This window comes from Bactrocera neohumeralis, unplaced genomic scaffold, assembly GCF_024586455.1.
Source record: "Bactrocera neohumeralis isolate Rockhampton unplaced genomic scaffold, APGP_CSIRO_Bneo_wtdbg2-racon-allhic-juicebox.fasta_v2 cluster09, whole genome shotgun sequence".
NCBI lineage: Eukaryota > Metazoa > Arthropoda > Insecta > Diptera > Tephritidae > Bactrocera > Bactrocera neohumeralis.
This window is the reverse complement of record NW_026089622.1, coordinates 12,956,811-12,984,725: the sequence shown is the minus strand read 5'-3', so window position 1 is coordinate 12,984,725 and position 27,915 is coordinate 12,956,811. Positions and strand designations below refer to the sequence as shown.

The 27,915-nt window shown below is 36.0% G+C and overlaps 1 protein-coding gene across 1 annotated transcript in view; it reads left to right on the top strand.

Annotated features, from left to right (window-relative positions):
- LOC126764612 (calcium/calmodulin-dependent protein kinase type II alpha chain-like) overlaps positions 1-27,915 on the top strand; it is a 112,502-nt gene that overhangs the window by 41,994 nt on the left and 42,593 nt on the right. Inside the window, exons 2-8 of the mRNA XM_050482278.1 lie at positions 13,323-13,382; positions 13,559-13,613; positions 13,755-14,080; positions 14,534-14,628; positions 14,688-14,810; positions 14,913-15,039; positions 16,932-17,024. Coding sequence (XP_050338235.1) covers positions 13,323-13,382; positions 13,559-13,613; positions 13,755-14,080; positions 14,534-14,628; positions 14,688-14,810; positions 14,913-15,039; positions 16,932-17,024 — 879 coding nt within the window. The remainder of the gene's footprint in view (positions 1-13,322; positions 13,383-13,558; positions 13,614-13,754; positions 14,081-14,533; positions 14,629-14,687; positions 14,811-14,912; positions 15,040-16,931; positions 17,025-27,915) is intronic.

Genomic DNA, 27,915 nt, shown 5'->3' with positions numbered 1-27,915 from the left:
TAATTTTAAAGTAATAAGACTTTAATGTTCATATAATTATGAACACTTATTCATATTTGCTTGATTTATTTTTGATTGTTTTATATTGCAAAGTCTATCATAAATTATTGCATGATTCATTATTTTATTTTGTGCTTCTATTGGAGTGCATTTAATTGTGCTGTGATAAGTATCATTGTAGTATGTGATAGCTTTAAAAATTTGTTGTGTAATTGGTAAATAGTACTCAAGATTTAGAGTCCGAATTTTCTCTGTGATTGTGTTTTTAGTCTTTCCACGTCATTATTTCCAGTGTGACTATTCGGTTTAGTTATGTGCTATTGTATTCCTTCTCTATTTAGAAAATCTTCAATATTTTGAGCCCTAAATTCATTGTCGAATAACATTTTCTTTACCTTTCCTTTTATGGATAAGAATTATTGCAATTGACTTACAATGGTTCTGCTATTCCTGTCTGTAAAAGGCTAGCCAGTCAAAAACGCTACTCCCTTCCTTCCTTTTCCTTCCTTATCGGCAAAATGTGTGCACAGTCAAAAACATGGTAAAACGCAGAAATCAGCCGTCTTTGTTTGTTTACATTTGAACAATGTTGCCATTGCCCAATACGCATATATAGTTTTGAGCACATCTTTGTTTTCAATTACAATTTTTTACAATATAAAATACCAAAACTGAAAACAAACTATCAAAAATAGTTTATATATTTATAAATAATAGCATTCGACTCTGATTTTGAGTTATTTTATGAAAATTTCAAACAGATTGAATTATAAAAGTTGATAATTACTACAGTGTATCGATATTGGCAACCCTGCGTTGTGAGAAAGCAATCAGCTGACACGTTTCCACGGCAAAAATCCAAATGTCGTAAATTCTCACGTCATCCCACGTCAAAGAGAGAAGGGAGTAGCGTTTTTGACTGTGCAGTTACATTGCGCGCCCATAAGATAGGTCGTGCCAGCTGACCTGAATTTTCTTCTTGTGAATGGACAGTTTCCGCTTCTACTGACATGCTGCTACCTTCATCCCCTTTTTATTATTCTGCTCAAAAAGACTGCTATATATCCCTTTAATGTATTCGATAGAAAAATAATATTCGTCCAAACTCACTAACCATCTTTGAAATATTGGATTTATATCCTTCCCGGAGTATTTTGTCATGAGCCATTTCAAATGTTGGTGGTCGCATTCCAATTCAAATTGTCTACCGAAGACATAACGCCTAAATCATTTCACAGTCCCAAGAGTTCTTTTTTGATAGTAGCATAATTTGTTAGGTGATTATTTAGTCTTCTTGATGCATATGCAATGAGGTGGCTATCTTGAAACAAAACTGGTCCTATTGCAAAATTGCTAGCATCAGTTGTAATTCTAAACTTTTTCATTAAAATTACGATATCGTAATATAGGTGAGTTTTTAACTTTATCCTTTAATTTTTCAAACGATGCAATAAATTGTGGGTTGTATATATTTAATTTTTGTCGTTTTTTAAAATGTTGGGTCATAGGATGTGCAATTTTTGTATAATCCTTAACAAATTTCCTATAAAATCCTGTCATTTCTAAAAATGATTTGATTCTTTTTGTGATATTAGGTATTTTTAAGTTTTGTATGATTTCAACCTTGGCAATTTTTCTTTCATGCAATAGAACTTTTTCACATATCATGAGATGTATCGTGGAGGGTATAAACAAATTTTTTCGGATTTTTTTGATGACATCTGTCGGAGAAATGGCTGGGTGAATGAGATGCGTTTTTTCACAGGCGGACACGATTTCTCGTGTTTGGATCATCTGAAACATAAAAACCCAATTTATTCTTAAAAAGTACGTGAATGGTTATCGTCCCTACTAGAATCCTGAAAAAATATTGATAACTAAAAAAGTAATTAACGTTTTTTTTTTAATTTTTCCCCATGTTTTTTTACATAAATTTTATCATAACATTGTGACTTATAGAGTTTGGTTTTTGTTCGTCAAGAGAGGACTTTACTTCTCAATGTGTAGAAGGATGGAGTCATGTGTAGAAGTTCACGCAAGTGAGGAAAGTTCTCTGATCGCCATTCACTTGGGAGTGGCCAGAAACGATTCTTTTACACATGGCTCAAGCAGCTCACTACTTCCGGTCTTTGACCAAGTATCCTCTGGGTAGCCTAAAAACATCCGTTTGAAGGCGAGCTAAAGTGAGACGGCGAAACATCCCCTGCATAGGGTTGTGCGCTGGGTTTGGGACCCACCACGTAAAAAACACCCCCAGTGAATAGGTATAACCAGCCTCGGATGAGAGACCCCCCTTTTGATGACGACCATGGCAAACGAAATAAGGACTACGAATCGAGGGCATGCACCTGGAATGTACGGTCCCTTAATTGGGAAGGTGCCGCTGCCCAGCTGGTTGATGTCCTCGTAAAAACAAAGGCTGACATCACCGCCGTCCAAGAAATGCGATGGACGGGACAAGGACAAAGACGAGTAGGTCTTTGTGGCATTTACTACAGTGGCCATATAAAGGAGCGCAAGTTTGGGGTGGGAGAGAGACTCCGTCGCCGAGTACTATCATTCACTCCGGTGAATGCACGTCTTCAACATATCGCTGATTTACGCCAACGCCCCGCCGGAAGAGAAGGACGGTGTGACCAAAGATGCCTTTTATAAGTGCTTGGAGCGCACTTATGAGAACTGCCTCCGCCACGATGTCAAAATCGTGCTTGGCGATTTTAACGCCAGGGTGGGCAAAGAAAGTATCTTTGGCACTACGGTCGGTAAATTCAGACTCCACGACGAAACATTTCCAAATGGGTTGAGGCTGATCGACTTCGCCGGGGCCCGAAATATGGTTATCTGTAGTACTAGATTCCAGCATAAGAAGATTCATCAAGCTACCTGGCAGTCTCCGGATCGAAAAACTAACAAACAGATCGATCATGTTGTGATAGACGGAAAACACGTTTCCAGTGTTTTAGATGTGCGTGCGCTCCGAGGTCCTAACATCGACTCGAATCATTATCTTCTTGCAGCTAAGATTCGCACACGCCTCTGTGCAGCAAAAAACGCACGCCACCAAACACAACGTCGAGAAGCTGCAATCACAACACACAGCCGAACGATTTTCTACTCGGCTTGCACTCCTGCTCTCTGAGAGCACTCGTCAATAACTCGGTATAAGGGAACTGTGGGACGGCATTTCAAACTGCTTACGTACAGCTGCAACCGAAACCATTGGTTTGCCTACCTCGCAACGTTACCTGCCTACCTCGCAACGTTACGATCGACCACTACACGTGCGGGATGGGATATATACCGAGAGTTGAAGTGGGAAGCGAGATGCATTTGTAGACAGAAGAAGAAAGAGGCCGAAATGCGTGAATACGAAGAGCTTAATAAGCTGGCCAACAGGGGTAATGCTCGAAAATTCTACGAAAAAATGCGGCGGCTTACAGAAGGTTTCAAGACCGGAGCATACTCTTGTAGAACCCCCAAAGGTGATCTAGTCACTGATGCCCAGAGCATACTTAAATTATAGAGGGAATACTTATCCAGCCTGCTGAATGGCAGTGAACGCACAACACCAGGAGAAGGAGAACCCGATTCTCCAATCGATGACGATGGAGCAGACGTTCCATTACCCCATGAAGAAGTTCGAATAGCAATTGCTCGCCTAAAGAACAACAAAGCGGCAGGGGCCGACGGATTGTCGGCCGAGCTATTCAAACATGGCGGCAAAGAACTGATATGGTCGGACGAAAGCATGCCCAACGATTGGAATTTAAGTGTGCTATGCCCAATCCATAAAAAAGGAGACCCCACAATCTGCGCCAACTACCGTGGGATTAGTCTCCTCAACATCGCATATAATGTTCTATCGAGCGTATTGTGTGAAAGATTAAAGACCACCGTCAACAAACTGATTAGACCTTATCAGTGTGGCTTCAGACCTTGCAAATCAACTACCGACCAGATATTCACCATGCGCCAAATTTTGGAAAAGACCCGTGAAAGGAGAATCGACACACACCACCTCTTCGTCGATTTCAAAGCTGCTTTCGACAGCACGAAAAGGAGCTGCCTTTATGCCGCGATGTCTGAATTTGGTATCCTCGCAAAACTAATACGGCTCTGTAAGCTGACGTTGAGCAACACCAAAAGCTCCGTCAGAATCGGGAAGGACCTCTCCGAGCCGTTCGATACGAAGCGTGGTTTCAGACAAGGCGATTCCCTATCGTGCGACTTTTTCAACCTGCTTTTGGAGAAAATAGTTTGAGCCGCAGAACTAAATAGAGAAGGTACCATCTTCTATAAGAGTGTACAGCTGCTGGCGTATGCCGATGATATTGATATCATCGGCCTCAACACCCGCGCCGTTAGTTCTGCTTTCTCCAGGCAGAAATGGGTCTGGCACTGGACGAGGTCAAGACGAAATATCTCCTGTCATCAAACAAACAGTCGTCGCGCTCGCGACTTGGCACTCACGTCACTGTTGACAGTCATAACTTTGAAGTCGTAGATAATTTCGTCTATCCTGGAACCAGCGTAAACACCACCAACACTGTCAGCCTAGAAATCCAACGCAGAATAACTCTTGCCAACAGGCAATTGAGAAGCAAAGTCCTCTCTCGACAAACAAAAACCAAACTCTATAAGTCACTCATAATTTTCGTCCTGCTATATGGTGCAGAGTCTTGGACGATGTCAACAACGGATGAGTCGACGTTGCGAGTTTTCGAGAGAAAAGTTCTGCGATAAATTTATGGTCCTTTGCGTGTTAGCCACGGCGAATACCGCATTCGATGGAACGATGAGCTGTACGAGATATACGGCGACATCGACATAGTTCAGCGAATTAAAAGACAGCGGCTACGCTGGCTAGGTCATGTTGTCCGGATGGACGAAAAAGCTCTGAAAGTATCCGACGCAGTACCCGCCGGGGTAAGCAGAGGAAGAGGAAGACCTCCACTCCACGCTGTTGTTAACTCGGCTATAATCGCGTAGGCGGTGTCTACGCCAATTAAGAAGAAGAAGAAGTGTAGAAGTTCACGCAAGTGAGGAAAGGTCTCTGATCGCCATTCACTTGGGAGTGGCCAGAAGCGATTCTTTTACATATGGCTCAAGCAGCTCACGACTTCCAGTTTTAGACCAAGTATCCTCTGGGTAGCCTAAGAACATCCGTTCGAAGGCGAAATATCCCTAACACAGGGTTGTGCGCTGGGTTTTGGACACGCCACGTAAAAAACGCCCCCAATGAAAAGAAAAAAAGATTACCCTACTAACCCCTTAATTCCTTCTAATGTTAAAATGTGTCCCAAAAATTGAGTTTCTTTCTAAAGAAATTCACATTTGTTCACTTGTATTTTTAACTTAGCTAGCCTGGCTAGGTCATGTCGTCCGAATGGATGAAAACACTCCAGCTCTGAAAGTATTCTACGCAGTACCCGCGGGGGAAGCAAAAGAAGAGGAAGACCTCCACTCCGGTGGAAGGACCTGGTGCAGAAGGGCCTGGCTGCGCTTGGAATCTCCAATTGGCGCCACCTTGCGAAAAGAAGAAACGACTTATACGCTGTTGTTAACTCGGCTAAAGAAGAAGAAGCCCTAGGGCTTCGAAGCCCCGCTCCTTATTTGCGAAGAACTCGGACAGCAACTTTTCTCAAGCCTCTTTTGAGTTCAACTTTACACCAACAAGGGCGTTCGCCATGGACAGGAACAAGTGGTGATAACTTGCCGCTATGTCCGGGCTATATGGTGGATGCGATAAAACTTCCCACCCGAGCTCCCGTAGCTTCTGACAAGTCATCAACGAAGTGTGTGGTCTGGCGTTGTCCTGATGGAACACTACACCCTTCCTGTTGGCCAATTTGGTCGATCGCCTGCTTCGAGCGGTCCAGTTGTTCGCAATAGATGGTAGAATGAAGCGTCTGACCATATGGCAGCAGCTCATATTGGATCCCTTGCAATCCCACCAAACATACAGCAAAACCTTCTTGGCCGTTAATCCCGGCTTGGCCACTGTTTGGGATGATTCACCGGCCTTCAACCACGACCGTTTACGCTTGATATTGTCGTCTGTGATGCATTTTTCGTCCCAAATCACCATCCGCTAAAAAAATAGGACGTTCGTTCCGTTTCCGCAGCATATCGCAGGAGTTGATCGCGTCAAATCACCCATCTTCTGGGCGATGTCACGAGATGCCACATGCCGGTTTAACTCGATGTTTTCCATGATTTGATCGGTATTCGTCGTCACAGGTTTTCCGCCGGCTGGCGATCCATGGTGTCGTTTTCACCCGCTCTGAATCGTCGAAACCATCCTCCGCAGTTCGAAGTGATAGAGTACCATCCCGCAAAACACCATTAAATCTCACGGAACGTTTTTCTAGCGGATTTGCCTTTAACGAAGGAAAACTGTAAAATAGCGCGAATTTCGGCTTAGTGAACACCATGTTTACACGTCTATAACTGTTGAGCGCAATATCCAAACTAATCATTCATAGCGTCGTTTTGCAGGTTATGTCAAGACCTTTCAAAGGTGTATAGTATTGCCAGATACGAGCTCTGTAGTGCTTTATACATAGCCGTGAAATTCAAAAAACGGCGGAAGGTATGTATTTGACAACCTAATATATCATACATATATTTTTATTAATATGCTCGCTAATGACTGTATTCATCAATCTTTGAAAAGTTGATGGTGAATTTTTTAATCCAAATGGCATTCGAATAAATTCATTAAGCCCAAATTGTCTTGAGAAAGCGGTTTTTCTTCTGTCTTCCTCTAACTGAGATTTGGTGAAAGCCTTTGGCCAAATCCAGGGTGGCGAAATACCGTGATCTACCTAATTTGTCTAAGATTGAATTTAAGTTTGGAATTGGAAATTTTTCATCTACAGTAAATTCATTTAATTATCTGTAGTTGATAACAAGTCTATATTTCTTTTTCCCGGAATTGTCTAACTTTTTCTGTATAATCCATAAGGGACTATTGTAGGGTGAATTGCTTTCTTTAATTATTTTCTGTTGTAGCATTTCTTTAATTTGACTTTTTATCTCTTCTTCATGAATTTGAGGATATCTATAAATTGTAGAGTATAAAGGCCTATCATTTGTTGTTATGATTTCATGCTGTATCTTGTTGGTACATGATAGTTTCTCTCCTTCTTTAAAGAAAAGGTCTTCGAAGACATTGATCAGCCTCAAAGTTGCTTGAAATTCTTCCTTATTCAAATAAGAGAAATTGAATTTATCTTTTAGATAATTGTGATAATTTTAACCTAGTTTTCCGAACAATTAATTTTTGCTTGTAAAGGTTTTAGGAAATTTTGGCCTAATATACCTGAAAATTTTGTGTTTTGAAAAGTCCAAGAGTTTTCATTGAAGGCTGCCAAGGCATCCAAATTCTTTTGGAAATGGTGTGGTTACTACACTTTTATTTGATTTATTCCGTTTAAAGTTTTGTATTTTATAGGATACTAGTATAAACCCGCGGCTCCGCTCGCTCTTTGTTGTCAAGGATATCATTTATCGTACTAACAATATAATGGAATAATTAAATTGGCAATATACATTTTTTATTGACATCGTAAATCACTTAAGGAATAGTACATATATAAATATGTATGATGTAACAACATCCTCACGGTCCCTGCATCTGCATCGTATATCGTTACACATATATATGCTTTTTGTTATGGTGAATAACAGCGCAGGAGTAGAGCAGAAGAGAGCGCATCTCACGTCCTATATCTAATCATATGGTAATGTTTTGTCCAACATTCATCGAATGTAATTGCAAATCGACGGCTAAAACCCAGATACTACACTTAAGAAAACACCGCCTTGATCGTTCCTCTTAAATTTTACATTGTTCTGTGCAATGCTTCAGGAATATTTGTCAGCTATTATGCACTCATCTCAATTTATGATTCAACCTTTTTTATTCAGTTACAACTATCGCTATGATTCATATGTATATACGTCATATATGTATGCATGTGTATATAAACAAAAACCACTGCATCCTTCCAGTAGCTGTGTGATTTTATTTTAGATTTTTTTAAGAAAAAATGTTCAAATGATTCTTACATGAATATTCAACACATGCTTATGTTTTGAAATATATAAATATATTTTTTATTTATGAATTGTTGTGACTTTTAACATAAAACGATAGAAAGTAGCCCATGCCCGTCCCGAGGTTCAAAACCACAAGAGTAAGCAGTATTCCAGACCATTCTTTCCCTTTTTAAATATATGAGTATATTGTCGAAACAAAACTTAAAATCAATAAAACAACCTTAACCAAAAGTAAACATATTAAATAAAATCGGCATCTCAGAGCCGAATCACACACGAATACAACTCGTAGGTGAGATAAAACGAAGAGCACCAACCTGCTCCTACTCGTGTAAAATTTAAAAAAATGAAAACTCATATCAACTTTTGAATATACTAGGGCAAATATACAATAATACAGGGTTTGTCCGGAAAGTAATAGGACTGAGTCCATTTAAAATAATTTATTGAACGACTCGTTACAATTCTTAAAAAACTTTCAAAATATCTGTAGCTGTTCACAGAAAAGGCGGTGTGCGCCGGGGAGTTGTCGTGGTGCAACTTCCAATCGACTGCGATGTCTTGTCTGACCCGGTTGACCCTTCGTTTGAGTCTCTTGAAGACTTCCACGTAAAACTTGGCGTTGACGGTTTGTCAAGAAGAAGCAAATTCATGGTGGACAATGCCTTTGATGTCAAAAATGCACATTCATCAGCGATCTTTTCCCGGCCCTCCAAAATGGCCTGGTGACACCGAAACACACCACTTCGTGCTAAAGCAACATTTGGGTAAGCCTGCTTGATCATATCAAATGGCTCTGAAGTACAGTCGCTACGGAAGAAAATCAGTCCTATTACTTTTCGGACCAACTTACAGGGTTGCATCAAAAAAAATGTCAGGTTTTCTTGTGACATCATCAAAACATATATTATCTTAAAAAGTACAAACATCAGTTACATTTAGAAAAATTATTACTAAATACAGAAAAAATACTTATAATTTTTGTGATGATGAAACCTCTCGCCTTGTTCAGCATTAAATGCATCCAAAATTGACGGAAAGAAATCCAGAGTTCAGTATATGTATTTTTAAAAACATATTACACCTCAATTAAAAGTTGAATTATCAGGCCTTTGTAATTTTCGGATTTATTGTTTCTTAGAAAATTTTTGACGATGTTCACAACCATGCGAGTTTTTCCTGGTCATTTAGTTTTTCTTCAAAGCACTTGTTCTTTACCATTTGCTATATTTGTGGACCTACAAATATTCCCTCTTTGTTTTGCTTCGCTAAGTTTTTAGAATTTCTCTTTCAGATAGACCACTGGCAGTTCGTTATTATGTAGAGTGGGCCTGTTGGCCGAAGACGAGTATGGATATTAGTTAGTGTGTTTGGACTTTGTCTTAATGGTTTTTGTTTGAGTTAAACAAAAATAAGAATCATTTACATGATACTGTGGTTCCGTCCAAATAATTGGTATGGGAAATGACATCTGTCTGGGTTCTTGTTTAGCCCAACCTAATAGCAGTCAGTCTCACACACGTTACACAACATTTATGAGGAACACAGTATTTATCTTGATTCCTCGCAGGAAATCTAAAATGGTCTTAATAGCACTGTTCCATAAATCAGGGGTGCTGTGGAATCTAATAGTCGTCGGAATCAGAATTGAAACCTTGGCTAACAGAAACCAGGGGCGGATCCACGGGGGCGGGTGGGAACTGAGGGACACGTCAATGTCGACTTGGCCGTAGCGCGCAGGATCTAAATACTTCGGAGCGAAAGGTACTTTGCGAATAGTGTGTGACGAATTCTGCAGTCGAATTGTGTGTAATGAAGTGTATGCGACGAATGTTGACGTGCGAATTGTGTCTCCCATCCCAATGTGCATCCTTTTTGTTGAGTGGGTACAGGTGTGGTGAGTTGTGTTAGTGTTGTGTGGTGATGTAAGTGTATGGTGCTATCGGATGTGGTTTATTGTGAATTCTTTCCTAGGGTGCACCAGTTTTTGTCGGGTAGAGTAGGAGAGGCTTAATTCATTTAAACATGTTCATATGTACAAAAATATATAATAAAATACTACTGTAATCAAATTGAAAGGTGAATTTTGCCAACGAATTGTCCAGTCATCATAGCACATAGCTTTTACTATATCCTCAATTGATTCAAAACGGTGTCCTCGGAGTGGTCATGTGAGTTTGCTGAATATCCAGAAGTATGTAACTTCTTAATCAGGCGAATGCGGCGGTTGCATCACGATATTAATTAAAATGTGGCGAAATGATCACGAATAACCAATGCAATATGAGATGGTGCATTATCCCACTTCTTTGTTCAACAAATTCAGACATAGTAAAAATCGAAAAATTCACTTTTAGAGCCTCACAAAACGACGCGTATCTCAAATACTAATGAATATTTTGACGTGAAATGGATGTCACTAACCGTACTACCAACTTACAGAAAAAAAAGCCGTCATAACAACATTGGTTGCAACACTGAACACGCGAAGAATACATGCTGATCATCACTTTAATGGAATTTTTTAAAATGCTACACAGATGGTTGAAAAATTAGATGTTGAAGTGGAAAAACCCTGAACATGTGGTCGTCAGAGTCATCGAAACAATCACCCATCTCAAAGCTGTGAAGGCTTTTACAGAGTTTCTGCATGCAAGATTTAAAAACGCGGTTTTCCGATGAAGTTCTTTAAAGTTTCAATTTCAGTCAGCTGTTACCAAAATTTAACCTAAATTTGGAAAAGAAGGATTTAACTGTACTCATTGAATGCCTATTTAGACATTTTGGGGAAAATCTTGCGCGGAAACAAAGAAGTGCAAAAAACGAAGCTCAAAGCAGAAGTAGCGCTATTTCAACAACCATGGAAGATGAAAATTGCTACGAGAACACAAGTGCTTTTTGCCTTAGAAAGCCGGAGCACATTGCCAGCCATAAATGCTACCGTTGAACGATCCTTTTCTTCTTTGCGCCGAATCAAGACTTGGCTCAGAACAACGTTGCTCCAGAAAAGATTGAACGGCTTAGCACTCCTCAACATAAACTACGAAATTGCTGGTGAACCAGAATAAATAATAGAAAGATTTAGTAAAATAAGCAGACTCCGTATTGAATTTATGCTGTAAATTAAATGTTGAAATATGCATAAAAATAAAATTATAGTATAAAGTTAAACATTTCTTAAACCAGTTACAAAATCATAAAGTTAACATACTCCCCCCCTCCCCGCCACCCCCTAAATTATACTCTGCATCCGCCCCTGTCAGAAACAAAGCATGAAAATAGTCGCTGACAGATTTGAAATGTAACTTAAGAAATCAAGTTATTTTATTGTTAAGAATTTATTTATCTCTATTTCTATAAGGGAAAATAAAAGAATAAAACACGCAATGTCTTAATTATTGAGTTTTTGGAAAAAAATCCGTACATTTAAAGAAGATTTACAAAACCTAATAAACATTATTTAACACCCACATACGTTTTTATTCATTCGATAAGTGTTATCTCATAACATCTTCCTTCAAATCGGAACTCTCCAAGAACTTTAATAGGATTGCTTCCAAATGCATTCATTTGCATGTTTTGTCACATTAGTAAACAACTGATTCGAATAATGGCTTAGCGTATGCTCGAAAAGACGATAATCCAATCAGATTCAGTAACACCATCGAAAATCAGAATAGGTTTGCAGTCCGATAACTATTCAAATCTGTTTTGAATTCCACAACACCCCTGAATGTCATGAAATTACGACGCTGAGATTTGAGAGAGACATAACAAAAACGGTCGGGGTCATTAGAACACACCATGTTGGCGATGTAATAAACATATATATAACGTAAGTTAGACAAATTCAATAGTTGTGCAGTCGTATAAATGAAGATATTAAAAACAAGTAGGAAAGGACTAAGTTCGGGTGTAACCGAACATTTTATAATCTTGCAACCTGCATTAATCAAAGCTGGCGAAGTACTTTACGATGTAAAACGTCACCCAGAGGACCGGAATCTAAGCAATTTTATATATGCATACACCATATATAACTTATACACTGACCTACATACATATATATTCGGCATCAGATTTGTTAGAAAAACAAAAATCATTATACAAAATCAGCCGGATGTTCGAAAATCCTGGTAATGTTTATATGGGGGCTAGGTCAATTTTTCGCCCCATTTTATCATTTTAGGCACAATGATGTACAGTTATGAGTCAAATACGTTCTGAAATCCTCATTGAGATATATCCAGCAAAAAGTCAACATGAAGTTCTAAAATCTTTATATTATATGGGGGCTCTGGGAAGTATTGACCCGATTCCCCCCATTTTGGATACACAGAATTACTGCTGCAAGAAAAGATTCTGTTTGAATTTCTATTGCATATCTCACACATTGACCGATATTTTCGAACAAAAGTCAACTATGGGGACTGGGGTCCACATACTCGGTACCTAGGGTCTTGAATTTGAAAAATTGTATATCATAAGGTGGCACACACTAAAGGAAAGTTTAATCCAGTTATATTAATTGCTTCTTGATTTGTGTACTGGAAACTGAACGAATCAAGTAGAATTTAAAATTGTGCTATATCGGAAGTAGGCGTGGTTGTTGTCCGATTTCGCTCATTTTCACAACGTGGTATAGGAATATGAACAACATTACAAATTTTATCGAAATGGGTTAATCGGGGCCCGAGTTATGGGATTTCACCAAAAAGTGGGCGGTGCCACGCCTATTGTCCAATTTTTACTACGGTCTTTATAAAGCCTTGTCATACCATCACGGCGGAAAATATTTACGTTTCTGGGGCATGTAGTTATCGGTTTATCGCGCTTTCAGTAGTTTTGAACAGTACCGTTATATGGGGAGTGAGAGGAGTTTTCATCCGATTCCATCAATTTTCACACTATCGGTAGGACTTCTTGTAATATTTATTCTGGGCGAATTTGGTTGTTGTATCTTTAGTAGGTTAGGATATACATATGCACATTAAACATATTAGAGGGCGGGGCCACTCCAGACGTGTAACAGATGTGTGTGTTTATTTTATGTCATTTATTATGTCGACACTTTCTAATATGTTCAAGGATAAATTGCCGAGAACAAATTAATTATTTAAAATGAGTGGATTGTATGTATTCTCATAATTGTTGAGATTACATATTTTAACAAAAATTATCACAAAGTTTGTATGGCAAAAACAGTTCTTACCAATATGTAATTGTTTATGTAAATGTATTTAAATTTTTTTTTTTAGATTTCCAAAAATTAGAGCGAGAAGCTAGAATTTGTAGAAAACTACATCATCCTAATATCGGTAAGTTCTATTGTCCCGAACATTTATAACATTTATTCAACTTTATTAAAACTCCAAAAATTCAATATATATTATTTTAAAAATACACAATATTGCATATGTTATATTTTGTTACATTGAGGGAAACTTTACTCTGCATTTTTTCTTTCACTAATCCATAATGATTCTTTTTACAGTCAGACTGCACGATAGCATACAAGAAGAAAACTATCATTATTTGGTGTTTGATCTGTAAGTATTTTTTTTATCTATATACATATTGCATGGAGAATGTGACTATATATTGCATATTATATTTACATGAATGTCTGTATATAGCGGACTATCGTGAACGTTCAAAGTGCAATGCATTTTTTCAATTTACAATTGCAGTGTTACTGGTGGTGAGCTGTTTGAAGATATTGTTGCGCGTGAATTTTATTCAGAGGCTGATGCATCGCATTGCATTCAACAAATTTTGGAATCGGTTAATCATTGCCATCAGAATGGTGTGGTGCATCGTGATCTGAAACCAGAAAATTTACTATTAGCTAGTAAAGCTAAGGGTGCAGCTGTTAAACTCGCCGACTTTGGCTTAGCCATAGAAGTTCAGGGCGACCATCAGGCATGGTTCGGTTTTGCCGGTACTCCTGGCTACTTATCGCCGGAGGTGCTGAAAAAGGAGCCATATGGCAAATCGGTAGATATATGGGCATGTGGTAAGCAAGAAATTATTCTACATACTTTTTACGATCCTATGGGCATATATTGCGTGAAAAAATCTTAGAAAGGGATATAGAGATAGTTATCATGTTATTCTTACTTTGTGATCACAGCAACAAAAAAACATAACTCCGCCCTTGGCACATATTTCATATAATATATAATTTGTCACTCCTACAAAACTTCTAATCTTCTTGTAATTGATAAAGAGTTCCATTAAAATTACATAGGCTTTCAAGTGAAATTTTTAAAAATAATTAATATCAAAAGCGTGAAAAAGGTATATTTTTAATTATTGATTACTGAGTGGAATATTGGAATATATAATAATATAGATATGAATCTATAATGTTCGTTTTATTTTTCATACTTATGTTATGTAAACCTAATTTTGCGGTTACAGCTTTATTAACATAAAATTTACTGAAACTTTATTTTTGAACTCGTAGGAGTTATTTTATATATTTTATTAGTCGGTTATCCACCTTTTTGGGATGAGGATCAACATCGTCTTTACTCTCAAATAAAGGCTGGTGCATATGATGTAAGCATAATTTTTCCCCCTTACTTACCTCCTAAACATATGCACCTATTATCCTATAGTATCCATCGCCCGAATGGGATACCGTAACACCTGAAGCAAAAAACTTGATAAATCAAATGCTAACAGTTAATCCAAATAAGAGAATTACTGCAGCTGAAGCGCTGAAGCATCCATGGATTTGCGTAAGTAATCCCTAATTTTTTGCAGATTAAAATATTGCCTTTTTATTTACTCTAAATATAATGGCTTCATTTCTTGTATAAAATTTATTTTATTACTTACAGCAAAGAGAGCGTGTGGCTTCGGTGGTTCATCGCCAAGAAACTGTGGATTGTCTCAAAAAATTCAATGCTCGGCGTAAACTTAAGGGTGCTATTCTTACTACAATGTTAGCAACCAGAAATTTTTCAAGTAAGTTGAGGACTAAGAATTGCGTACATATATGTATGTACATTAGGGTGATTCAAAAAAAAATTTTTTTTTCAATTGGTACTCGCAAAAATAGGTTCCTAGACACCTCTAAGAAAGCCTCTCCAAATATGAGTTTTTAATTGTAACGGGAAGGTCCTCCGCCTAACGGTTTTCTATTTTTTCCTATTATCAGATAGAAAAATGTATATCTCGCTTCCAACTACTTGAAAAAATATCTTGTTAATTAGGTTTTGTAGGAAATTGAATGCTCTATAAAAAAGGTCTATTATGATTTTTTCGTAAACCCAACCGTTTAAAAGATATTAACGGTTGAAGTTTGATTATTTTTGAGAAAATTTTTTATTTCTTATGAATTTTATAACTCAATGAAAAAAAATCATTATGAATAGGGTTTTTGGAGAGGCTTTCTTAGAGGTGTCTAGGAACCTATTTTTCAGAGTATCAAACGAAAAAAAAATATTTTTTTTTTTGCTCCACCTTAATATGCATTGATGTTTGATGATGAATATCTCGTAAACGCTTAACTTAATCGAAAAATTATAAGAGACCATTTTTATAGAGCAGTAAATTTCCTACAAAACTATGTGTTTCATCATTCATAATAATTTTTTTTTCATTGAGTTATAAAATTAATAAGAAATAAAGAATTTTTCAAAAATAGTCAAATTTCAACCGTTAATATCTTTTAAACGGTTGGGTTTACGAAAAAATCATAAGAGACCATATTTTAGAGCATTCAATTTCCTACAAAACCTAATTAACAAGATATTTTTTCAAGTAGTTGGAAGCGAGATATAAATTTTTCTATCTGATAATAAGAAAAAATAGAAAACCGTTAGGCGGAGGACCTTCCCGTTACAATTAAAAACTCATATTTGGAGAGGCTTTCTTAGAGGTGTCTAGGAACCTATTTTTGCGAGTACCAATTGAAAAAAAAATAAAAAATTTTTTTTGAATCACCCTAATGTACATACATATATTACGTGCAGATATGTAAGATGTACGTAAAGTAAATAGTATTTAGTATACAAAATTTTAAATGCGACATACAAGGCGAGTTCCAAAGTAAACAGGACTTTAAAAAATAAAACAACAAATGGTTTTTCGGCAAAATCAATTTATTTTATTCAAAATAGTCTCCTTCTGCTTCATAATCTCCCGCTTTTTGCACGGTCCAAAATCATGTCGAACGAGTGTTATAGCTCGTTGGCCGGTATGGCCGCCAGTATGCCAGTGCAAGCCATTTGAATGGCCTCTACGTCTGCACAACGCTTTCCTTTCATGGGCAAATGCATTTTTCCGAAAAGGAAGAAGTCGCACGGTGCCATATCAGGTGAATACGGGGAGTGGCTAATGGTTAAAATATGTTTTTTCGATGTTTTGGAGATGTTCAATTCCATTCCATGAATTTCATGGTGATTTCGGCTGCTTTTTGTTGTATTCACGCACAGTTTGATTGGCTCACATGTTGATCGTCATTTATGTTCTCACGACCACTTTAAAACGTTGAAACCACTCGTGCATTCTGCTACGGGATAGGCAATCATCGCCATAAACTTGTTTCATCAATTGAAACGTTTCGGTAAAAGTTACAAATTTTAAAACAAAATTTAATATTGGCTCTTTGTTCGAAGGTCCTTTTCGCACCGATAACACAAACTTACTGACACTGAAAATGCAATAACTTCGCTCCCAATAGATGAAATGTCATGCAATTTTCACTGGACAATCGATACAGATAGCAGATTCTAACGCACCAGTCGACGTATAGATGGCGCTACCAGAGGGCGCAAGATTCAAAAAGTCGTGTTTACTTTGGACAACACCTTGTATGCGTAGTATGCTTAAAAAAATAAAAATAAAAATTTCAGGTAGGAGTATGATTACCAAGAAAGGTGAGGGATCTCAAGTTAAGGAATCAACAGATTCCTCAAGTACAACACTAGAGGATGACGACGTTAAGGGTAAATATATAATTATTATTGGTCTCATATGCCTTATATGTTGATAACGGTTTGAAGTATCTCTTTACCGCAAAAATTTGAGGTATAATTTTTAATTTTTTTTTAAGTTGAATCTTTCTGAATAAGGCCGTAGGGATTAATTTTTCCACATCAATTGCAGGGAAGATCTGATAACCAAAAGTACAGCATACGACATAAATGAAAGTACCAGAAATTTGTTAAGCTTTATATTAAGTAGATAATATCCTAAAGCTATTTTCTGAATTATTTAGTCACGACAAACAATATGTAATATTCATAACTACTTTGCTGTTTGTAATATGTAATGGTATTAAAATATAGTTGACACTAATTTAGAACACCTATTGAGGAATATGTAATTTATATGTTAAGTATAAAAGTATCTCATTAACTGGCCAAAAATTTAAATAAATTTTCTTGTTTTGTTTCAAAAGTATGGTATATTAATAAAAATATTTTTTTTTGTTATTGATTCTTAATGTTCATTATTTCAATTTAATTCTTTTAAGAATATTTATACTTTTCTAAAAATTTCGTTACTGGTTACTTTCATTCCTAATATGCTTTGTTTCTCGTTAAATAATCCGAAACGTACTACAAATAATTGTACTATTGAATATTGATTTGCTTTGTTTTGCCTATTTTGAGCAAATTATAAAAAACGAATTCTATACATTTATAAAGTGAATAAGAGCGAAAGCATAAACCGAAAGAGGGCGTTAATATTTGGTATATTCAGTTCAGTAGCTTCAAGTTATTACTGTTATACAACCTCTACGTACAAATGCGTATAATACTTATTAATTGAATGTATTTTAATAGATTGCTTGGTTAGTTATGCATATTTATTTAAATTTTCTCAAATTGTTGTCGAATTTCAAAAGTCGGAAATTTGGATGAAATCATCAATTTTCTTAAAAGGATTCGCTAATAATAAATAATTTTTAGAATAAATCAGTTATAAAGTTATTTAATTAAATATTTTATAATTTTTTTCAACGAATCGATAAGTTTACATCACTCATTCAAAAACTGAATTTCATTATTATAATATTATTTTAGACTTGAAATGTGTATTTTCTGCGTGGCTTTATATTATTCCATGCATGTATGTTAGTATGAACGAAAATCTGGCATAAATCAAGTATAAAGAAAATAGAGGTTAGATAGAGCTCTAACGTAGCGTGTAGGAAAGGCAAGTTAAACACAGCTTTAACTTTTTAATCTGCATTACTTCTATTTTTACATATGTTTTTGTTATAACTTATTCTATTAGTTTATTTTTCCATAATCCATCTAAATAAGGTTACTTTTAATATCCTAATTGTTTTACTTTAAAAAATGTAATAGCACGACGTATTGTTTGTTTGGTTTATGTATATCAAATGGTTTCAACCATGATAATCTTTATTCAATTACCAATTAATTTTTGAACGCCTCTAATTATTAATGTGCTTGAAATATATATATATATATATATATATATATATAATTGAACATTGCTGCTCATTGTAAATATTACACAAAGTATAATTAGACTGCTATTTACCTCCGAACTTGTATGCACATCTCGAATTCGGTCTTCTCCGTGCTTTATTGGAAATATAGGTTTCTAAAAATTAAACGCTATTTCATTACGTCCTCGTAGAATGTCCGAGCCAAAGTACGGAAAGACGTGAAATATAAATTTATCAAACCAAAAAATGCTGCGAAAGCATATATCAAATCTTTCCAGAAGTTTGTGACGGGTACGCGCAAAAAAAGTTGTACGAAATCAATAATATTTTGTTAATGAAGAATAGAAAATACGACTATTCAAACACGTGTTAGTGTAGAAAGGCAAGCTGAGCAACAGGAAGAAACGCAAGAACCATCGCTGGCCAGAATAATTTTATTTTGCAGATGCGATGCTCTCAATTGGAAAGAGGAGAACTGAAATGCGTTGTTCCAGTGGTAGTTGATAATTCTATGCGAGCGAAGCCGCCGGAATTGATAGATGTTTCTAAATAAGAAATAAGTTAGTCACATCAAGAATTCCCAAGCCTTAATTGTTCTAAGGACAATTCCCCTTACCGTTTTTAATATTAGAAATAGCTACATATATTTTAAGCTCTTTGCTTTTATGTTACAGTGTAAAAAATATATTCAAAGTAGTATATCTTCACACTTTCGGCTTACGTACCAATGGTAATTTTTCATAAAATTTTCCTCTAATTCCCTAAATTTTCTTAGTTTGTGTGTTTATCAGTATATAAAGTACTACTACAATGTTTGTTATATTTATCATCGTGTAATAATAAACTTTTAAGTGAGATGAGTAAAAATAGTATTTGAAACTTGTTTAAATAAATATTTAAACGTAATAATCGCATTTCTGTGAAGTGATGTTAAAATTAAAAACATTTTTAATGTTTTCTTTAAATCTACGTTTTCTTTTCTTTAATTTTTTTTTTTTATAAATTTCAATATATAGATAAGAATGACTTTACCAGGTAGAATACAAACTTCATCCTGATGTAGTAAATAATTTACTTCTTACCCAAATATTTTTTTAACAAGTTATTGTATATCAGTAAACCCAAACGATTTTTTACGCAAATTGTTGTGTACCGGTAAATAGTTTTCTCTAATTTCATCAAACATATTTTATATATTTTTTGAAGTCATTTGTATTTCTATTATTATTGCTTTTTGGTATGACAAATGTTTCCAAACAAAACCACTAAAACTACTTTAATTTGTGTTCAATAATAAAATTTTTGCGTGCTGCAACAGGTTAATTTTTGGCTTAATTCATTCTGCTTCCTTTGAAATAGGTTTCATTTCGAATATCTTGCACTTCCATAGAGTTATTCCTGTGGCGTTACTTTAATATGCTCTGTCGGGTGAAATTCAAGTATTATCATAGAAAGTTCCATTGCTCAGTTTTACCCATTCTTACATGTTAGCGTTTGGTTGTCATAATTTTCCTTGAATTTTCATGAATTGTTGTAAACATATGGAACATAAACATGTTTTATATAATTCAATGGAATTATACATGTGTACCAATCGATATGCACTGGTAAAGTTAACAAAGTTCCATTACTTTGCATAATTTGTTTTCTTATGTCGTTCGTTGAATTCTATTGTATATAGTTTTTTTAGCTCAACTGAATAGGTTAGCCATTAAATGCAAAAAGGATTTCGAAGAGCAATAGTCTGCCTGTCATGAAAGTGGTTTTGGTTATCGCAAAATCGCTCTAAAAATTTTTGGTATGACAAAATGTTGCTAGCATTTATTAAGAAATAGAAGAAGAATACGGCGAAAATATGAAAGGCGGTATAAAACATGCGACCACGTGTTTTAGACAGGATGCACATTGTTCGAACTGCTTCCAATTCTGATCTCTTAGCTCCCAAAACTAAACAAAATTGTTGTTTTAAGGCAAGCCTGTCAACGTGCGATGACTTGTGATATTTTCGGCTGAACACCTAAAGCGCTTGAAACTTAAAAAAACATTAAATAATGTACGCAATGCTTCACGACTGCAATTGCACGCAAGCACATGAGCTGGACAAAGTGGTCTATCTATCACGAAAAGAAGAACACTTCCTGAGCCGTCGCCAATCGTGTGAAGGTGTAATGGTGTAGGTACTAGCGACCTTGACTTTGTGACTTCTTAACGCGAAAGCGGAACCTATAAATCTCTAATTTAGAAAGCGTTTCCGCACTATACAATTATTTTTAACACTATTCAATGGTTCCATTAGCACGATAATGCTCCCATACATATTGCTAGGGTGATAAAATTATGGATAAAGGACCAAAACGTTAAGTTGCTCGAGTGACCTCCATATTCGCCTGACCTTAATATAGTGAAAACTGCGCAAGGTTTATGAAAGAAGCAGACAATTTTACTACAAAGAAACATTAGTAGAGGCAATTAAATTGGTCTGGACAAAAATATAATTGTAAATATTAGAAAATTTGTATAGCGCACTACCCAACCATGTATTTGAAGTTATATGAAACAAAGGAAGATTCACTCAATATTAAACTTAATTAAAATTACTTTAAAAAATAAAATAATTAAAATGAAAATAAACTTAAAGTTTTATTTTATTTAATGTTTTGTGCTGTGTTTTCCAATAGGGATGATATGTTATCTAAGTGTCGTTTCGGCCATTTTTAATATGCCATGATCTATATTTTTTTCATTTGGTCTGGTGCAATCATAGGTCAGTACTTCTTTTGAAATGAAGCTGGTGACATCGTTACTTTTAATGGGGAGCGGTATAAATCAATGATAACCAATTTTTATGGCCGGAATTGGATGAAGTTGATCTTGACAACATCTGGTGACGAAAATATACACCACGTGCAGCAACCGAATTATTGCTAGAAAAGTTTGGAGATCAGATTATTTCAAGAAATTGTGACATTAAACGGCCTCAAAGAAGTTTTGATTTAATACCATTATACTACTTACGGGGTTATTTGAAGTCATTGGTCTTAAGCAAAAAAAACAGACTATTTAAGCTTAAGAAGTCAATATTGAACATACTATTCGTGACGTACGACTTGATTTAGTGAAAAAGCACGCGAAAATTGTGTTCATGGAATTCGTTTCTGAAAAGAAGTCGTAGAGACTATTTGAACGATGTTATACTCAGAACTAAATTGTATCGATTATACTTCACACTAAATAAAACAATTTCAATTTCCTTAACAGTTAGTTAGTTTTTTTGAAAAGAAATAATATTACTCTTATTGGAAAACTCTGTACGTTAAACCTATTCAGATACCGAAAACAATCATTAATTTTGTTGCTCTTACGGAAATAATCATGTGGCATAAACAAAAAATTTTATGAAAACCACACTTTTGCACCCTATCAATTAAAAAAAAATAATTCAAATCGGAATATTATTAGTACAACAATGATCATGAACCTATTCAGTTGAGCGGCAGTGTATGTAATTGCCAATTGTAAAATTGTTGAGATATTGCAAAGCTTGGCTTGTGGGATTGTATGGTTTCGACATCCTAGAATTGGTTATATGTTGGTCATCAAACTCATGAAGTTATCGATTTCCGTGGACTATCGGTCACGTGATAAAGATTTATTTTTGATTATATTCATTTTATTCTGAAAATACATGTGATTTGACATGTTACCCTTTGGTGTCTTGATTCTTATAAACTATAATTCGTTTTCTCTTTATATATGGAAGTTAAACATTCATTTACACGTTATTTGTTTCCGGATATTTTTACATTTGTAACATTCTGCACTGCTTATTTGATATGCCCTGAAACGTGGGAAGCTCTTTGAAGGAGAAGTCCCAATTTTTTACGAACAAATAGGTTAAAGTATTTTTGAATGGAAAATGTTAACCAATTTGAGGTTTGGGGAAAACGCTTTGAAAATTTTAAAATTGAATACGGAAACTACTTGTAATTTCATCAATTTTAAGAAAAAAATCAAAAGCGTTTAAAGATATCAGAATTTCAACTGGTTTTCTTTAACTCAAACTTTTAGGAAATGTCAATTAACAACTTGAAAATAATGTTATTTTGTAGCGTTATCTAATCTCGACTTAGGTGGTAGGGTTCAAGATGGTTGCCATCGGAATCATCTAACGGTACGTCCGACGACGTGCTTGTTCGTCGGATATGGGTGCTGGTTTGACCCCAACTATGGTTTCGGCGAAATTATCTCAGCAGAAACTGATATCTGAACTTTTATTCCAAAGCAAATAGAGTTCTGTATTACAATAGAGTTCAAGAATTCTGTGCTGTTGTTTAATGTACTACGATGGATTGCGTTGAACACACCCAGAGCTTAAAGCTCTTTTGCCACACTCACATGTTCTCTATCATTTAGTTATTTATCAAAAATATTTCAAGTCAAAATCAAATATTTCAAGGGAAAATCAAGAACAAAAATGGAAAAAAGTCGTTAATTGAATAATTATTAAAAATTGGCATTATTTTTGATTTATATAGTGATGTCAAAAATGTTGGGACAAAAACTAATGTGCTGCGTACTAAAAAAAAGCCTTCGTGATCACAGAAATCCATTCGTGCTTCCTAACAGCAACTAAGCCAAAGTTTTGTTGACAATTGATGTATTTTAAATGATGTTTATTACTGAATCATTAGTTATTCTCGTTTAAATGAAGAATCATTTTGTTTTTTTTTGCCAAAATGTTGTTGAAGGAATATTACCACAAACTATCCATTTCCTTACTGCCTTTAGTTATCAGGAGTGAATTTTAAATGATTTTAATTTTGGATTGAAGCAACATTCGATGTCTATGGTTGTTACAAAATCTGCTTTTAAATATTGGGAACACCGTATTTATACGCTGCGGACACCGCAAAACACCAATGACGGAAGAGGAGGAAAATGCTTCAAAAATTTAATTTTACTTTAAAAGTATATTCCTAGGAGTATATTGTTTTAACTCTTTATGTTCGAAACTTTTCCAACGGTCAATTAATTTATCTAAAGTTTCCAAATTGATGTTTGTTTCGTCCAGTTTCGAGATTTTACTCCACAAGCTCAAAAATGTTTCATCTTTCTGTGGATTTATACATCATAACTGATTAAAACAGTTTGAAATTGCAAAAAATTTTATTTTTTTTTATCATTTTTCCATTTTATTTCTCAATGCTTGTTATACCAAGCCACAAGGCGATTCCCTATCGTGCGACTTTTTCAACCTGCTTTTGGAGAAAATAGTTCGAGCCGCAGAACTAAATAGAGAAGGTACCATCTTCTATAAGAGTGTACAGCTGCTGGCGTATGCCGATGATGTTGATATCATCGGCCTTAACACCCGCGTCGTTAGTTCTGCTTTCTCCAGACTGGACAAGGAAGCAAAAGAAATGGGTCTGGCAGTGAACGAGGGCAAGACGAAATATCTCCTGTCATCAAACAAACAGTCGTCGCGCTCGCGACTTGGCACTCACGTCACTGTTGACAGTCATAACTTTGAAGTTGTAGATAATTTCGTCTATCCTGGAACCAGCGTAAACACCACCAACAATGTCAGCCTAGAAATCCAACGCAAAATAACTCTTGCCAACAGGTGTTACTTCGGACTGAGTAGGCAATTGAGAAGCAAAGTCCTCTCTCGACAAACAAAAACCAAACTCTATAAGTCACTCATAATTCCCGTCCTGCTATATGGTGCAGAGTTTTGGACGATGTCAACAACGGATGAGTCGACGTTGCGAGTTTTCGAGAGAAAAGTTTTGCGAAAGATTTATGGTCCTTTGCGCGTTAGCCACGGCGAATACCGCATTCGATGGAACGATGAGCTGTACGAGATATACGACGACATCGACATAGTTCAGCGAATTAAAAGACAGCGGCTACGCTGGCTAGGTCATGTTGTCCGGATGGACGAAAAAGCTCTGAAAGTATTCGACGCTGTACCCGCCGGGGGAAGTAGAGGAAGAGGAAGACCTCCACTCCGTTGGAAGGACCAAGTGGAGACGGACCTGGCTTCGCTTGAAATATCCAATTGGCGCCACGTAGCGAAAAGAAGAAACGACTGGCGCGCTGTTGTTAACTCGGCTATAATCGCGTAAGCGGTGTCTACGCCAATTAAGAAGAAGAAGCTTGTTAGCAGTTGAAAATTTTGATACTCTAGTCAACCCCACTGAGTTGAAAACCGCAATACCAAAAAAAAGGTGAAGTTTGACGACACTTCAAACGAAATTTCTTTTGATGGGTAGAGTTAAATGCAATAATGCTGAATTTTGGAATTCAGACACAGACACAGTTGAGTTGAAAACCGTAATATTGGCCCATATGTGTGTCACTATGCTGGTACATGTTATCCAGAACTTTTATTGCAGTCCAATATGCACTATAGCATCATATATTATATGACTGACCGTATAGCTTTAATATTATTGTTTTATTATATTTATGTATGTTTTTATTTAGTAGGATATAGTAGAAGGATATTAGGTGAACTTTTAGAACAATCTGTTTGTCTTTAAAGCTATTCGCAAATAATAAATTTCTTTTTTTACACGATTCATTCCTTAAAATCGAATTTCGCTATCACTTTTCTGTGAGAGTATTAATAAGAAATATTTATATTTCGCATATTTATATGTTTGAAAATTTTTAAATTCGCAGTTTCTTGCAGTTTCAAGGGCATTAATCAGCATAAAACCAGCAGTGCAAACTGCGCAGTATTGCCAGTTTTTACTGCATTTCCGAAAAAGCCCAGTCTGTACTCCTTCGTCCTTTTCGTTAATACGGTCGCTATGGAGTTTTTGAGGGATAGTGTCAGGCCTTTTGCAGAAACAAAAGAGAAAAAAAATTGGTTAGGTAGCTGTTTACTTTCAAACACATGCCATCAATTCCATTGCCTAACGTCAATATTGTACAATCATCTGCACATGACGGTATGGAAATTCCCTCTGATGGTTGGAGGAGTCTTGAAATATAGTAGATAAACAGTAACGGAGAGAAGACAGTACCCTGCGAGACCCCCTGTTTAATTCTTCTTAACTTAGAAACAGGTAAGCCAACCAACCACTCAGTTAGTTCTTGATAATATTTTGTAGTAATGAATACTCGCCTGACCTTCAAAGCGAAAATTTCATAGCGAGTGGTTAAAAGTATTCGGTTGTTTTGAAGAATAGCTAAATTTAATTGACTTGTACGTTTTTTTTTTCAAAATATTTTTCAAAATATGGATTGAAATAAAACCCATTGTTTTGATGATAAGAAAATTTGTTAGTTTTGCAATAGATTTGGTGGGCGAAGATATTAAAAGAGCGAGCACTGCCTATTCACTGTCTACACAACACAATACGCTTCTACCGCAGTGTCTTTAGATGCAATTATAGGTCCACTATTAGCGTAAATGACTACTTGACAAACATCACTGACAACAGAAAGACCAGCAGTGCATATTGTATAAAGGATAGGGCCTAGAATACTTCCCTGTTGAACACGACCAAAAATACTATATAGTTTTGAAGTTCCTCTTTCTATTTGACGATAAAATGAAATACTTTGGAAAAAGTCACTTACAAGCTAATAGGACTATATAATAATATCAGGTTTGTATGAGTGGTTCAGAAAAGTGGTCCAATATGCAAATTGCATTGTAAACTAGTGCTGAAAAAAACACTTTTGAGAAATCATTTTCGTACCTTCTATGTAAATTTTGTCATAGCAGGGTATTTTTTTTTGGTATTTTAGTATTTCGATCCAGATCCAGACTTTTGAACTCAGCATTTGCAATTTTTTATTTCATACATTTGATGCTCTATTGCTTTTTATTTTATCATCTGGTTCGCCAATTTTTTCGGAGTTTATCTCGCGTTAATTCCCTTTCTTTTGGGATTTGCTAACTTTGTTCCCATGGAAGGGATTAAGTTTACTATCATTAGCGTCTGTATGATTTGTAATGGTAAGATCATATGCTTGAATTTTAAAATGTGCCCTTTTGGTAAAATGTTTTTCTGATACCGTGAAGATGTCAAAATAGATTTGGGGAGAAGTTTTATTTCTTCTGTGTGGTTGGAAAGCCCATTTGTATTCCCTACATCAATTCGAAGGCCTATTTTGATATTTTTAATATGAACAGAGATATCATCCTGAAAAATTATTTGGAAATTCTTACTGTTTATCTAATACAACTTAAATTTTTCGAAAAGGTCCTTGTCATAGGATAAGTAACTACCCAGGATCCACCATTATATTTTCGATACCAAAGTTCAGTACTTATTTCAAATCGTATATTGCTAATATTCTTTACACAATGATCTAACATACTTGAGACAGTAGGTGTAGAAAATCGAGATTTTTATCTACAACTCTAAAATAATGCTTTTGTTTTAACTGGTAAATGTCAAACCAAATTTTTCCTTTCTAAGTAAGTGTGGTTATATACCGGGTTTGTCCGGAAAGTAATAAGACTGAGTCGGTTTAAAAAAATATATTGGACCAATCGTTCTTCTTCTTTACTAGCATAGAAACCGCTTACGCGGTTATAGCTGAATTAACAACAGCGCACCAGTCGTTTCTTCTTTTCGCAAGGTGGCCCAAATTGGAGATTCCAAGCGAAGCTGGGTTCTTCTCCACCTGATTTTTCCTACGGAGTGGAGGTCTTCCTTTTTCTCTGCTTCCCCCGGCGGGTACAGCGTCGAATACTTTCAGAGCTGGAGTGTTTTCGTCCATTCGGACAACATGACGTAGCCAGCGTAGCCGCTGTCTTTTAATTCGGTGAACTATGTCAATATCGTCGTATACCTCATACAGCTCATCGTTCCATCGAATGCGATATTCGTCGTGGCTAACGCTCAAAGGACCATAAATCTTTCCCAGAACTTTTCTCTCAAAAACTCGTAACTTCGACTCATCAGATTTTGTCATCACCACATAGCAAGACGGGAATAATGAGTGACTTGAAGAGTTTTGCCTTTGGTCGTCGAGAGAGGACTTTACTTTTCAATTGCCTAGTCAGTCCAAAGAAGCATCTGTTGGCAAGAGTTATTCTGCGTTGGCTTTCCAGGCTGACATTGTTGGTGGTGTTTACGCTGGTTCCAAGATAGACGAAATTATCTACGACTTCAAAGTTATGACTGTCAACAGTGACGTGAGAGCCAAGTCGCGAGTGCGACGACTGTTTGTTTGATGACATAAAATATTTCGTCTTGCCCTCGTTCACCACTAGACCCATTTGCTTTGCTTCCTAATCCAGTCTGGAGAAAGCAGAACTCTGCAGAATCTGCAAATGCTTTTCGGTATCTATCAAAACGTAATCGATGTGGTTGGTGGCTTTTCGATCCGGAGACAGCCAGGTAGCTTGATGCATTTTTCTATTTTATTGGTCACATCGTCCTTTT